The 13227-nt window shown below is 42.1% G+C and overlaps 2 protein-coding genes across 4 annotated transcripts in view; one reads left to right on the top strand and one right to left on the bottom strand.

The window, feature by feature from the left end:
* Positions 1-12027, top strand: part of VRK2 (VRK serine/threonine kinase 2) — a 159172-nt gene extending 147145 nt beyond the window's left edge. For both annotated transcript variants that reach the window (XM_068232418.1, XM_068232417.1), the window contains 3 exons: positions 145-252; positions 3506-3607; positions 7758-12027. In XM_068232418.1, the coding sequence (XP_068088519.1) occupies positions 145-252; positions 3506-3607; positions 7758-7958 (411 nt within the window). In that variant the 3' untranslated portion in view covers positions 7959-12027. The remainder of the gene's footprint in view (positions 1-144; positions 253-3505; positions 3608-7757) is intronic.
* The window catches only part of FANCL (FA complementation group L), a 117453-nt gene continuing 111541 nt past the window's right edge, over positions 7316-13227 (bottom strand). Inside the window, exons 13-15 of one of the 2 annotated variants that reach the window (XM_068232419.1) lie at positions 12869-12940; positions 11549-11622; positions 7316-8057 (exon numbers count right to left, since the gene is read on the bottom strand). In XM_068232419.1, the coding sequence (XP_068088520.1) occupies positions 11560-11622; positions 12869-12940 (135 nt within the window). In that variant the 3' untranslated portion in view covers positions 7316-8057; positions 11549-11559. The remainder of the gene's footprint in view (positions 8058-11548; positions 11623-12868; positions 12941-13227) is intronic. The other variant, XM_068232420.1, reaches the window with a different exon arrangement.

Below are 13227 nucleotides of genomic sequence, written 5' to 3'. Positions count from 1 at the left end.
TCTGATATGACACGGTCACAGCCTAGGTTTGTTGCATCATGCAGGCTCTCCACCTTTGGTAAATCAGGACCAAAGAAATGTAGGATCATTTTTAGTAATGCAGTATCTTCATGGTTTTAAGTAATCACTACATTGTATACCTAGGCTGAGGCACTAAAACCATACTGCAATAAAATGGACGATGATGAGCACAATGTGAAGCAAACATTGAGCCTTTCACCAAAACCACGGCTAGTACAGAAAACACCAAAGGTAAGTTGTTTCTACATTTCTAAAAATATTTAACGTTCAGGCCACCCTGCTCTCTGCCACGACCAATACAGTATAAGGGCATACCTATGAATCGGCCGCCAGAAGATTTGGGCACAGGGTAAAGCAGATAAACTGCTTGCCCTGCTCCTGCACAAGTCCCGGCGATATTCATTACTATTCCCCCTCCAGGCCGCCATGGATAGAGGGGGTAATACGTACAGTAATTCTATTGCTGGCAGTGCCCAAATTACTCACTGAGTGGCGCTATAGCTGTAACTCATATTATGCGAACATTGGCAATCCAGTGCAGGAGACTTGGGCACAGCCGGCGCCACCATAGAATTACATCATTCCCCACCATCCACGCCGACCGGGAACTTGTGCAGAAGCAGGATAAGCCATACGGGCTGTATCCTGCGCCCAAGTCTCTGAGGCGAATCCTCTCGAACGCCCTATTATAGCTTATGGTGGTGCCGGCTGCCCCCCAAATCTCCTGCGCTGTTTTTACAGTGCTCCGTATAAGTCTAATCCTGTTGCAGTTTTCTATCTGTATTTTATAAACAATGTACAAATTGGATGCAATACTTTAGTGCCTGTCCACCCCACTGTTTCCTGGCAATCATTTGCATTGTGATTTATTACACCAGGCATCTAAAAAATACATCTGACTCATTTGTGATTGAGCACAAGTCTGCCCCTTGTGGATTTGTAAATAGTTGCTGTGTGAAGTGGCACATAGAGGGCATTCAGAAACGTGCCCAAAAGTTCATGCATATGTAGGTGGGGCAACATTCTGTTTAGCAAAACCAGACTTCACTTCTTCAGGGGTAGATTCCATTTTACACACATCCAATTTTGATTGGCCAGTTATATCACTCCCATGGAGTATGAGAGCTTACCTAAACATCATTCATAGTATTCGAAATCTGTTGACCTTCATACCACATTTTAGTGGTAAAACTGGCCAATCAAAATTAGATGTGTGTACACACCCTTCTTCCTAGATGAACTTGCTTACAGTCCCAGAATTTACATGCCAACCTTAGGTGGTGAGCCATATGGGGACAACAAGTATAATTATTGGCGAATAATGCATAAAAGAAACAGAGACGTGTGCTCGGATCAAGCAAGCACCGGTCTCATAATGGCTGAAGAAATTTCGATTGGCAAAATGTAAAGGCACAGCATGCACAAATTGCATCTGCTTACCAGAATATGCAGGGCCTAAACTAACTGTACCTGCTATGCCTTGCAGGAATTAGCCCACACAAAATAGTTTGCATTTCAACAGGGGCACTGTGTGTAGGCATCCTATGCCACCATAAAAGAAGAGCAGCACTAGCAGTACCCCAAGCACACTCGGGAATAAGATTGAATCCACTCATATTGGTAATGGACAAGAGAAAGCATAAGAACCATGATTTGATTTATGCAATTAAACCTTTTCCTGGATGTAGGGTTTGGCTTTAAAGTAAAAAATCTGTGGAACTTCTTCAGAAGACAAACTTTCTTGTTTAACAGAACATATCAAATAATATGGTGTTCTGCTTAACCAATTTGGGATAAAGGCTCTGATCCCTTTGAAGGACCGGAGCCTTTTTTTACCTTTGCATTTCTTTATTGCTGGCTCACAGTGACCAGGCGGTCCGGAGCCAACGGCTCTTGAACGATACATGCATGAAAGATCCATTAAAACTATACCAAATGAGGGTTAGGCAGCCACAAGTGTGGCGTGGATTTAAAGGAGAACTGTAGTGAAAGGTATATGGAGGCTACTATATTGATTTCCTTTTAAGCAATACCAGTTACCTGGCTATCCTGCAGATCCTCTGCCTCCAATACTTTTAGCCCTAGACCCCGAACAAGCATGCAGCAGATCTGGTGTTTGACATTTTTGTAAGATCTGACAAGATTAGCTGCATGCTTGTTTCTGGTGTGATTCACACTACTTCAGCCAAATAGATCAGCAGGGCTGCCAGGCAACTGGTATAGCTTAAAAGGAAATCAATATGGCAGCCTCCATATACCTCTCACTACAGTTCTCCTTTAACCTGCGGCAGTCCAGAGGTGGTTAGTGCTTAAGAGCACTATTGTAGTTAGTTGAAGTCCCCTTTAAAAAGGAAGATGTGTGGTACATACACCAAAAAGGCGATAGCAATAACCAAACATTTAATGAGTGATATGGTAAATGTAAAAAATTCCAAACAAGTGCAAAGTGTGTGTGTACTGAATTAGGGAAAAAAAATTGTGTGTTACCAAACCAGTGACTTATCTCTTGGAGTGCAGACCTTTTTGTAAAAATGTATGCAACTGTATAGAAAACAATCCCTTACTGACACCTTCTGGCTTCAAAATGGACCAATCAATTTAACCACTTGAGGACCCACCCTTTACCCCCCCTTAAGGACCAGCATTGAAATATGTGATCTGTGCTGGGTGGGCTCTACAGCCCCCAGCACAGATCAGGGTGCAGGCAGAGAGATCAGATCACCCCCCCTTTTTCCCCACTAGGGGGATGATGTGCTGGGAGGGTCCGATCTCTCCTGCCTGCGTGTGGCTGGCGGGGGGGGCACCTCAAAACCCCCCTCCGCGGCGACATTAACCCCCCTCCCTCTCCTACCTGTCCCCCCCGGTGATCGGGGCTGCACAGGACGCTATCCGTCCTGTGCAGCCTGTGACAGGACGTCCCCTGTCACATGGCGGCGATCCCCCGCCGCTGATTGGCCGCGGAACGCCGATCTGTCTTACGGCGCTGCTGCGCAGCAGCGCCGTACATTGTAAACAAAGCGGATTATTTCCGCTTGTGTTTACATTTAGCCTGCGAGCCGCCATCGGCGGCCCGCAGGCTATTCACGGAGCCCCCCGCCGTGATTTGACAGAAAGCAGCCGCTCTCGCGAGCGGCTGCTTCCTGATTAATCAGCCTGCAGCTGGCGACGCAATACTGCGTCGCTGGTCCTGCAGCTGCCACTTTGCCGACGCACGGTATAAGCGTGTGGTCGGCAAGTGGTTAAACATGGGTTTATATTGATTGGTCCATTTTCAAATTGCATATATTTGCATAAACTCAGAAGTATTTGCATCTCTTTGATTATCCCTAATGACAAATGAGGCTTACAAGCTTTTACCAAGTTGTAGCAGACAATATTTAAAAGTAGCAAAACCAGTCATGCTGAAATTAGGGCTACAGCTGTATGTTACTTGAATGTGTTAACAATTTTCATGTTTATTACTAATCATTCATTATATACCTAGGCCGAGACACTAAAACCACATTCCAATAAAGTGAATGATGAGAATATGCAGCCAAAATGGAGAAATTCACCAACGCCACGGCTGTTTGAGAAAACACCAAAGGTAGGTTGTTTTCACAGAAATATGAGGGCCACCTAAACCTGACGATTCAGTCTAGTGTTGAAGATGGTGGTGCAGTTCTGTTACTAGTTGGCTTCTTGTATCTCCTGGTGACACAATCTCTAAAGCAAAAAAACTCAGCCGACTTACTGTCTGGATGATTTTATTATCAATCTTCATCCTTTAAGATTTAGAGCGTATATAGCACACTCTGGCCTATGGGCCAAATCTGGCCTAGTGAGCCATCAAATTTGACCCACAAGCGGTTTCCCTCCTTTGCATTATTTTTGCAACACTCTAGACCACCAGGGAAGCTATATTGGAGGTAAAGCCCTAGATCACACAGGAAGGTATATGGGGGAGGAAGGAGACCATTAGACACCAGGGAACAGTATAGGGAAGGGAGGGAAGACCACTAGACATTATGAAACTGTAGTGAAGGGAGGAAGACCACTAAAGGTGGACACTAGGGAATAGTAAAGGGGCACTAGACACTAGGGAACTGTGTAGGAGAGGGGGGAGAATTCAACAATAGGGAACTTTATAAGGAAAGGATGTCACCACTAGATATTGTTGAGGTGAACCCACAACTTGGTCCCAGTATTCACCCACTTTGTAGTTGAGTTTGACATACCTGTTGTAGAGTAATACTTGTTTCTAAATTTACAGGCTAATCTCACATGGTGCAGTGGGTTGGAGTTAAAGATACAGTGCCAGGTTCTATTTCCCTCCTCCCACAGAGTGACATCAATACCTGACAACCTCCCTCTTACAAGTAGAGGAGGTAGACAGGAAATTGCATCAAAATGGGGTTGGAGAGAGGCAGATGCTAGCACTGACCCTAACAGTGAAGAAACAGATAGAACACGCTGCAGTACATGGCAATATGTTTGGTTTAGAAAATTCAGGCTACACCAGATTCGCTTTAAGGAAACACTTAACTACCCATCTCTGCCAACCGAGGATGATTGGGTGGGGTGGGGGGAAGGAGGCAAAGATTGGAGACATAGGCATGTTCCCTGTTTCGTGACATATCTATATGTCCTCTTTGCGCCCCCCTGAATCTACAGACAAACAGCTTGTCAGTAGACTAACAGAAGAGGGTGTTCTTTACAGGTGCAGCACACTCCTGCAAAACGCCCCCTTCCCTACTTCTCTATGGCAATGAACTGACTTAACCCTGCTGCTTCACCACCTCTTCCTGCCATCATACAATTTCTCCTCCGCCCCTCCTTTCTGATGCATTTTTCAATATTCTTAAAGTGTAGCCGAGACAAGAGAGCATAAAAGTTTTATACATACCTGGGGCTTCCTCCAGGCCCCTCCACGCAGATCACTCCCTCGCCGCGGTCTAAGGGCTTCTATATTCTCCCGTAGCAGCCCCATTCTCTGCGATCAGTCTGCGAAGTGTGGCCAAGTGTACTCCCCCCGTCTCCCTCCCATGGCTAGGAGCATTCTGCGCCTGTGCAGTAGTACTGCACACCGCTCCCGGCGATAGGAGGTGGGCGCCTGTGGCCAGGCATGCACAGTACGCTTGACTAGCTGCAAAGAATGGGGCTGCTATTGGAGAATCAAGAAGCCTTTAGACCGCGGGGAGGGAGTGATCTGCGCGGAGGAGGCTGGAGGAAGCCCCACGTATGTAGAAAACATTTATTCTCCCTTGTCTTAAGTGTCCTTTAAAGTGAACCTCCGGACTAAAAATCGACTCAGCAGCACAGAAAAGGCCTGGTGTTTCTTTAACAGTATCACAGCATCAGAACTTTGTTTCTCTTATCCAAGCCTCATTTTTAGTTGCACAGAAGAAAACTGCCCGGGCTTTTTTCCCCTGATGCTGTGCAAAGCATGATGGGATTTCTGATGTTGTTGCTCTCGTTCTGCTGTTTTGGTGCAATTTTTTTTTTTTACATTTTGAATTTGACATTTAAAGCCTAGCGTGTGCAGCTGGGAGGGGTTATCAGGACACAGGACAGTTGGAACTGTGTCTCCTGCTCCCTGTCACCTCCTTTCAACCAAAACGATGGCTGCCCCCATGACAAAGATGGCAGCCCCCATGAATCACAAACATTTGCCTGTTCTTTTAAAACAGTGTGGGTAAAAAAAAATTATATTACCTATCTACAGTGTGTTTGTTTAGGCTGAATTTCCCCTTTAAGTATGAACGATCAATGAAATGCAAATATTACCTGAATTATTTACATTTTGCTAATTATCCCTACTTAAAGAGACACTGAAGCGAAAAAAAAAATTATGATATGATGAATTGGTTGTGTAGTACGGATATTTACTAGAACATTAGACGCAAAGAAAATATCCTCATTTTTATTTTCAGGTATATAGTGTTTTTTATAACATTGCATCATTCTCTAATATTTGCAGTTTCCCACTACTCAGCATGCTAAATGATTTTTATAGAGCAGGCTGTGAACAGTTATAATTTAGCCTCAGATTTAATAGTCTAGGTTGCGCCCGTATCACCAGCATTTACCTTATCCCTGGAGTGATGCACACATGGAAACAGACAGTTTTTGAAAATGTTGTTTTAAACAAAAGGTCAGTTAAGGTTATCATATTGCTTGGGTTAGGTCTAGGCATCCAGGGCCTCACTAGGGGGCTGATGCATGAATAGCCAGTAATATTGCTTTGCGCAGGCAGTGCATGGCAATATTATCAGCACCGATGCCAGCAGACTACTGCACGTTACGCAAATAGCGCGAACCACTATGGCATTGCCATGGTAATGCACGTTAAGCTAGTAGCATATACAAGCACTGAGACTTGGGCGTTGGTATTGGTAAAATTGCAATGCACTGAATACGCATGGCAAATTTACTGCTACTTTCTGCATCAGGTTAAATGAGCTAACAATCATTTGGCAGATCATTGTGAGCATTTCCAAGTGCAAATTAGTTGCTTTTTTGCTATTTGATAAGCTAATGTTATGATAACTTTCACAACTTTTGTAAGATGCTCAGAAAAATAGCCATAAATTAATTACAAAAACATTTTAAAGTGCCTATTTATCTTGACACTTTAAAATACAAATGGATTTGTAGAGCTATTATTCTATGCCAATACATGGAGCATGAATGCAAATATAACCTTGTAGTATTTTACCCTTTCTGAGGCTGTTCTCATATAGGCATCCACTTCACATCTTCCAGCTTCCATTAGTGTGTCTTCCAAGTATGCAGAACAATCTGTGCTATGTGTGTATAGAGCTGGAGCAAGCTCAGCATCCCCTAAGATCTCCTTTGTTATTCGTTGATTGTAAAAGCTTGTTTACAATTGGTTCGCCAAGGACACTTTTTTTCTTACATTTATGCTAGAGACACCTGGGAATGCTGTCTGAAGCCACTTATGAGAAATCGTATGAGATGTTTTCTGCAGATTAAAGCAGTAGAGTTGGTTTATGAAAATTTGTTAAAAAGTAGTGCATTCCCAATCTTTACACAGCAAAAGTCTAAAAAAAAGTAGATCTAGAGAAGTAATAATATAAAAGCACAGAAGCACCACTCTAATCAAACAACCCATTTCCATAAAACAGAACTTTTATTGGTCTCTACAAAAATGTGACCCTACCCCTCCCTCCTTGTCACCCATTCCCCACTGCTTTGGCAATGCCTGCATGAACCTTGGTCATGCCAATAAAGCTGTATTTGATTTGATTTACAAAATATAAAGTTTCCGAAAAATATCAAATGTTTATAGGATGTAAAATATTGAGCCCTTAGATTTGTATGCAATGTAAACCAACAAGGGGTACTGTGGCATATTTTTATTTACACAGTGCCAACATCTTCCACAACACTGTACATAGTATAAAACTGGCAATAGCTGGGAGCATAGATTCAGGAGTAGCTCAACAGATTGTACTTGTGTTACTGGATGACCTGATTTTACTAATACATAGGTAGATGATGTGTGGTTTGAAACCTCACCAATACTGGTACATGTTCATTTGATAAAATACAACAAATGTAACAGAAGTGGGTTAGGGGACCCTGCTCTTACAACCCTTGCCGTTGTCTTAGTATTCTCTAGTTTGTCCTATATGGTGTACAGCCTTTACAGTGTGAAAAGAAAACATTGTATTCTATAAAAACCACCATGCAAATTCAAGCAATTCTTTTTTTTTTTTACTTTTTTTATTTAGGGAACAATTGTTGATGATGGTAGACACAGCTACAATCATGTTGTCCACAGGACTCCGAGTGTTCCAAACCACAACACTTCCTTGCAAGAAACCCCAGCACCTCTGAAGTGCAATCATTCTCATCACCAGTATCGGCGAGACATTTATACATATGCACTAGCAATTCTCGTCTTGCTTCTAATGATCTACTATGTAATATAGATCGGATAATGAACTGAATCTCATTGCTTCCTCTCCCCATCAGGCAGCAGGCTGTTCTCGGCTTCAGAATGCTTTATTAAGCAGCTTCAGGGTGATCGGCTGGAAATGAGAACATTTACTTATTTTAATATTGATTCATATTTTTACTTTTGTAATGCAGCAATATTTCTTGTCACAAAACCCGTAAATAATCTTTATATAACTATGCATGATAGCTGTAGAACACTTCAGCATTGCTTTTTACCCACTTGAAAGTGACATTACTACAAAAAAAAAAAACCTAAAAAACAAAAACCACTTAAAGGACAACTGAAGCAAGGGGGATATGGAAGCTGACATATTTGTTTCCTTTTAACCACTTGAGAACCACAGTGATTAACCCCCTAAAGACCAGGCTTTTTTGTGAAAATGGCCACTGCAGCTTTAAGGCCAAACTGCAGGGCTGCACAACACAGCACACAAGTGATCCCCCCCCCCCCCTTCCGAAACCGCCGTCTAACAGTCTCCGGAGTGGCGGAGGTGGCAACCGTCATATCCCTTTTGTTACAGTTGTTCGTTAAATATTTGAGGCACAAAAAGAAGTGTCCGATTGTAATGACAAAACTAGGTACTTTCCTCAATCTAATTTCCTCTGCCATGTGTTATATTTTGGCCTGAGGTTACCACTGTGCAGGCCACATGTGTTAACAAGGTGTTATATGCAGCCTGATTCTTTTTAAGACCCCCCCTACACCCCCCCCCCCCCCCCCGAGTGGGTGGAGACATACCGTGGCTTGCGCTTTGCATGGCCTGGACTCAGCTGCTGTGCGCACATTTATATCCATGTAGCATTTCATGTGCACTACAACTGCCTTCTAGTATATAAGATTTTATAAAAATCTATTAAATGAAATCAATACATTGAAGACCACCTGAGGTGATGATATATGGTGTTATCAGCATATTTTTACCAGTCTGTGACAATATCAAACATATATATGCATCTCAATATGTAAGTCTACAGTGCTACAGGAAATATAACCTATCTAAATTACCAAATGTTTCCGACTGATTTCGAAGTATGCTTGTTTTAAGTGTGTGCTTCAGACACTAATGATACATGAAAGATCAGCAGGATGCCAGGTAATAATGTTTTAAAGCGGGAGTGTCACCATAAAAATCAAATTTCAACAGCAACTGGTCTGAGTGCATTAAGGGATAAAGATGCTAATCCTGCATTCAAAACTTTTTCTACTGTTATGGTTTGGAGTTATCACATACTTAAGGAGCACTGGCCCTTTAGTAGTAAGTGCTAAACAGTTGCATGCTGGGGGTTCTTTTTATCTGTAATATATTCCTCCTCTTCCCTTTATTTCCCGGTCTAGCTGCTTATCTGAAACACGATCCTCTGCTCACTTGTGTTTACAAGCAAGGCTGAGGTGACTCAGCAATTGAGGAAAAGAAAAAAGTAAAGGGCAGAAATGACATCAGGATTTAGCCTAAACTGTGGGCAAAAGACATGGTTCCCACCAGGAACAGAATTCTCTTAAGATATAAAATTCACTGAAATCAAAATGTACGACAGTACAATACATGTGTTATGTAAGTAGATCAAGTATTTAACTACTTATATATGTTTTTTCCCCTAGCATAGTATGGCTAATCCTACTGTTTTAAAGGAAATAATCAGGTTCAGCTTCCCTCCCTCCTCAGTTCCTAGTGTGTGGGTGACCTGCCCAGAGGGGTGGGCTTTTTTGTATATAACAGAGCTGTTGTAACATGTCAGTTGCATTTGACTTGTATGGCAACTTGAGAAAGGCCAGAAGTGGCCAAAACAGCGGGCTGTCGTCGCCTGCCATTTTTACGACCTAATAAAGTATCAGAGCTTATAATACTTGTTGTTGTGGTGCCGATCTTTTGTTTGAATCTTGGATTGTGACCCCTTGGTACAGGGGTAAGGGTCTTGGCACACACTTGAAATCTGAGCCTGGGTGGGTGCTCCCGGAATCAAGTTTACAAAGGAAATAAATATGTGGCAGCTACCATATAGCTTCTCACTTCAGGTGTCCTTTAAAAAGTGTACCCGAGGCTAATTTGTGGGCACAAATAGGACACAGAGGCATACTCCTTTCTAAAAGACATTACTCTGTGTCCCCTCTGCAATGCTCTATAGACCTCCCTCCCGACTCTACCAATATCCAGCTTGTCGGCAATCCTAGAGGGGAAGAAGTCCTTAGCAGGAGAGGCACCCCTGTGTAACGCCCCTTCACAGCCTATTAAAGCTTCTAATTGGCTGTCCCCTGCCTCTCCTCTTAGTGCTCTCAGAGCACACAAAAATCAGCACGGCGCATGTTGTCAAAACTATGATGGGTGCACGCATCATGACTTGACGACCTGGAAGGCTGGGGGGCATTAAGATAAAGTAGGGGGGATGGAGGAGAACGGGAGAGCGGTGGGGATGACGACAGCTTCCCACACATGCCTGTTCCCCGCATTTTTCCAATTACTTTCATCTCTGGTATCCTTTAACCACCTTAGCGGTATGGACGAGCTCAGCTCGTCCATTACCGCCAGAGGGTGCCGCTCAGGCCCTGCTGGGCCGATTTTGATGAAATAAAAAGCAGCACACGCAGCCGGCACTTTGCCAGCCGTGTGTGCTGCCTGATCGCCGAAAGAGGGTCCCCCCAGCCGCCCGAGCCCTGCGCAGCCGGAACAAATAGTTCCGGCCAGCGCTAAGGGCTGGATCGGAGGCGGCTGACGTCCATGACGTCACTCCGCTCGTCGCCATGGCGACGAAAGCCAAACAAGGAAGGCTGCTCATTGCAGCCTTCCTTGTTACTTCTGCTTGCCGGAGGCGATCGGAAGAACGCCTCCAGAGCGCCCTCTAGTGGGCTTTCAGTTGGCTGCATGAAATAGTTTTTTTTTTTATTTAAAAAAAAAAACTCCCGCAGCCGCCCTGGCGTTCTCAATAGAACGCCAGGGTGGTTAAAATCTTACTTCATTAGCCCATGACACTTGTTTCAGAGTTGTCTAAATGTGGGTCCATAATTCAGAGATTGACGTCACAGAGGCTTCATCCTGCTGAATCTTCCATGCTGCACTACCACACACGAATGGCTCACAGGTCTGTTTCTGGCTGTTTTAGTGCCTAAGGTGAAAAATCCACTGTCCTCCCCATGCTGCTAGAATAATGCACTAAGACTGCTGTTATCCATCTTATAGATTATGAGATTTAAAAGTAATTTTGATTTTACACTTTTCCAGTATTGTAGTAAAACACTCAGCATAGAACAAATTACGGTATAAACACAATAGTATTGTACAAATTCTGTGACAAGTATGATTACAATTTGAAAGTTTTTTAAAGCAAATCTAACCTGAAAAAGAAAAATACAAATAAATTATTTCATAAGTTAATTTTTTATGTGTAGAACCAAATAGAACATTAGTAAAAAAGTGTTTTTTTAGATTTTTTTTTTCTTCAGAAAGCTACCAGTCCAGTGAAAAATCTGCTTCATTTAGCTTGGTAAAATGCTGAGAAAACAATGTCGATAAGGTTTTAGTGATAAGATGTTCAAAATGTCATAACTTTTTTTTTTTCAACTACTTACTTTTCAGGAAATCAAGCTATAGTTGACGTTTGCTGCATTGTCATAGATAACGGCACTAGTTTTTCAGGGTCTTGCTATACAGAAACAGACTTTATGTAAGACTAGTGCTATATGTACATAAGTTTATCACGTCAGATCAGGTATGCTTTAAATGCTTTGTTTTTATGTATACATTGTATTGTGATATTTGCATAGGGGCATATATAATGGCTGCTTAAAGTTGAAGGATCTACTTCACAGTTGTATTTTGCAACTCCATATATCCCACCGTGCTAGGTTCTATTGAAAAAAAGAGTCTCTGGTCTTGCTGCTGTGTCTAATTGTGTGAAACCGTAATTATTCCTCCTCTCCAGAGTTTTACTGTGTGAAGTTCATTTGAGCCAAAGAACTCATGGAAAGTCAAAACCTCATACAGCATTTTTTTTTTTCTGTTTATGGGCAGTACTTTTTTTTTCTCATAATAAAGCGATTTGGTAAAATGGATGTGCACACTCCTGATTTATAGGAAGAATGATTTCACTAAAAGGTTTACTAAAAAAAAAAATGTTTTTCCCATGTGGAAAGTAAGTACGTTAACAATTCTAACAAATAGTGCATTACAACAGTGTCTCACCCTCTCTATATACACAATACCATAGAAATAGAGCACCCCAAAAAAAATGACGGTTTATAGTGCATAAAGATAAAGTTATATCCCAAAAAAACATAGCTTTTAATGTCATATACAAATTTCATATGGACAGGCAAATAAAACACAATACATCAACAGTAGTGTTACTGAATGCAGCCTGACGTATGTTTCGTGACCATAAAAGTCACTTCTTCAGAGGCATTTGTTTCCATCATCACACCGGGTCAACCTCCTTCCTTGGCCTCTATCTCACATGCGGATGCATCTGGGGTGCTACCAAAACCACAAGATATAAGGATGATTTCTACCTGGGGTACCTATTCTGTGGAATGATCCTTTATGATCTTATATGACAAAGTGGATTTTTTTTGTTGTGTTCCTCTATTTAGAGGGACCTGTGTATACCTCCAGATACTTATGCTACTCTGCATTTGTACTACAGTATTTGCCTGTGAAGAAGTGACCTTTTATGGTCTTAAAACATGCTTCAGGCTGTGTTCAATGACACTACCGGGATAAATGATTGTGTTTTTACCTGTCCATATGGAATTTTTATACGACACATTAAATGCTATGTATTATTGGGTATAACTTTATTCATTATAAACACTTATTTTTTGGGGGGGGTGCTCTTTTTCCAAGCATGGTTATTAGTCCTTCTCTATGCACATTCATATGAACATACTTACCTTACTGCAATAAGGACATTCTCCATATATGATATTGAAGCTCTGTCTACTGGAAGGTAGTGAATTCAACCACTAAAGACAAAAAAAAAAAAATCATGGCAGGTTTAAAACCAGCACTACAACTATAATTTTCTTACAACTAAAGAGGTGTGCCAATAAATCAAGGGTCACTAAACCCAGTTATAATACTGCAGGACTGTTAGGACATTGGTGGACTAAATCATATTTGGCTTTGTAAAGCTATATGGAAAGGGAAGAAGGTTAAAGGGGAACTGAAGTAAGAGGTATACGGAGGCTGCCATATTTATTTCCTTTTAATCAATACCAGTTGCCTGGCAGCCCTGCTGGTCTATTTCTCT

Source organism: Hyperolius riggenbachi, chromosome 4 (genome assembly GCF_040937935.1).
Source record: "Hyperolius riggenbachi isolate aHypRig1 chromosome 4, aHypRig1.pri, whole genome shotgun sequence".
NCBI classification, from domain to species: domain Eukaryota; kingdom Metazoa; phylum Chordata; class Amphibia; order Anura; family Hyperoliidae; genus Hyperolius; species Hyperolius riggenbachi.
Note: the sequence above shows the minus strand (reverse complement) of the source record. Positions and strands in the feature narration are given on the sequence as shown.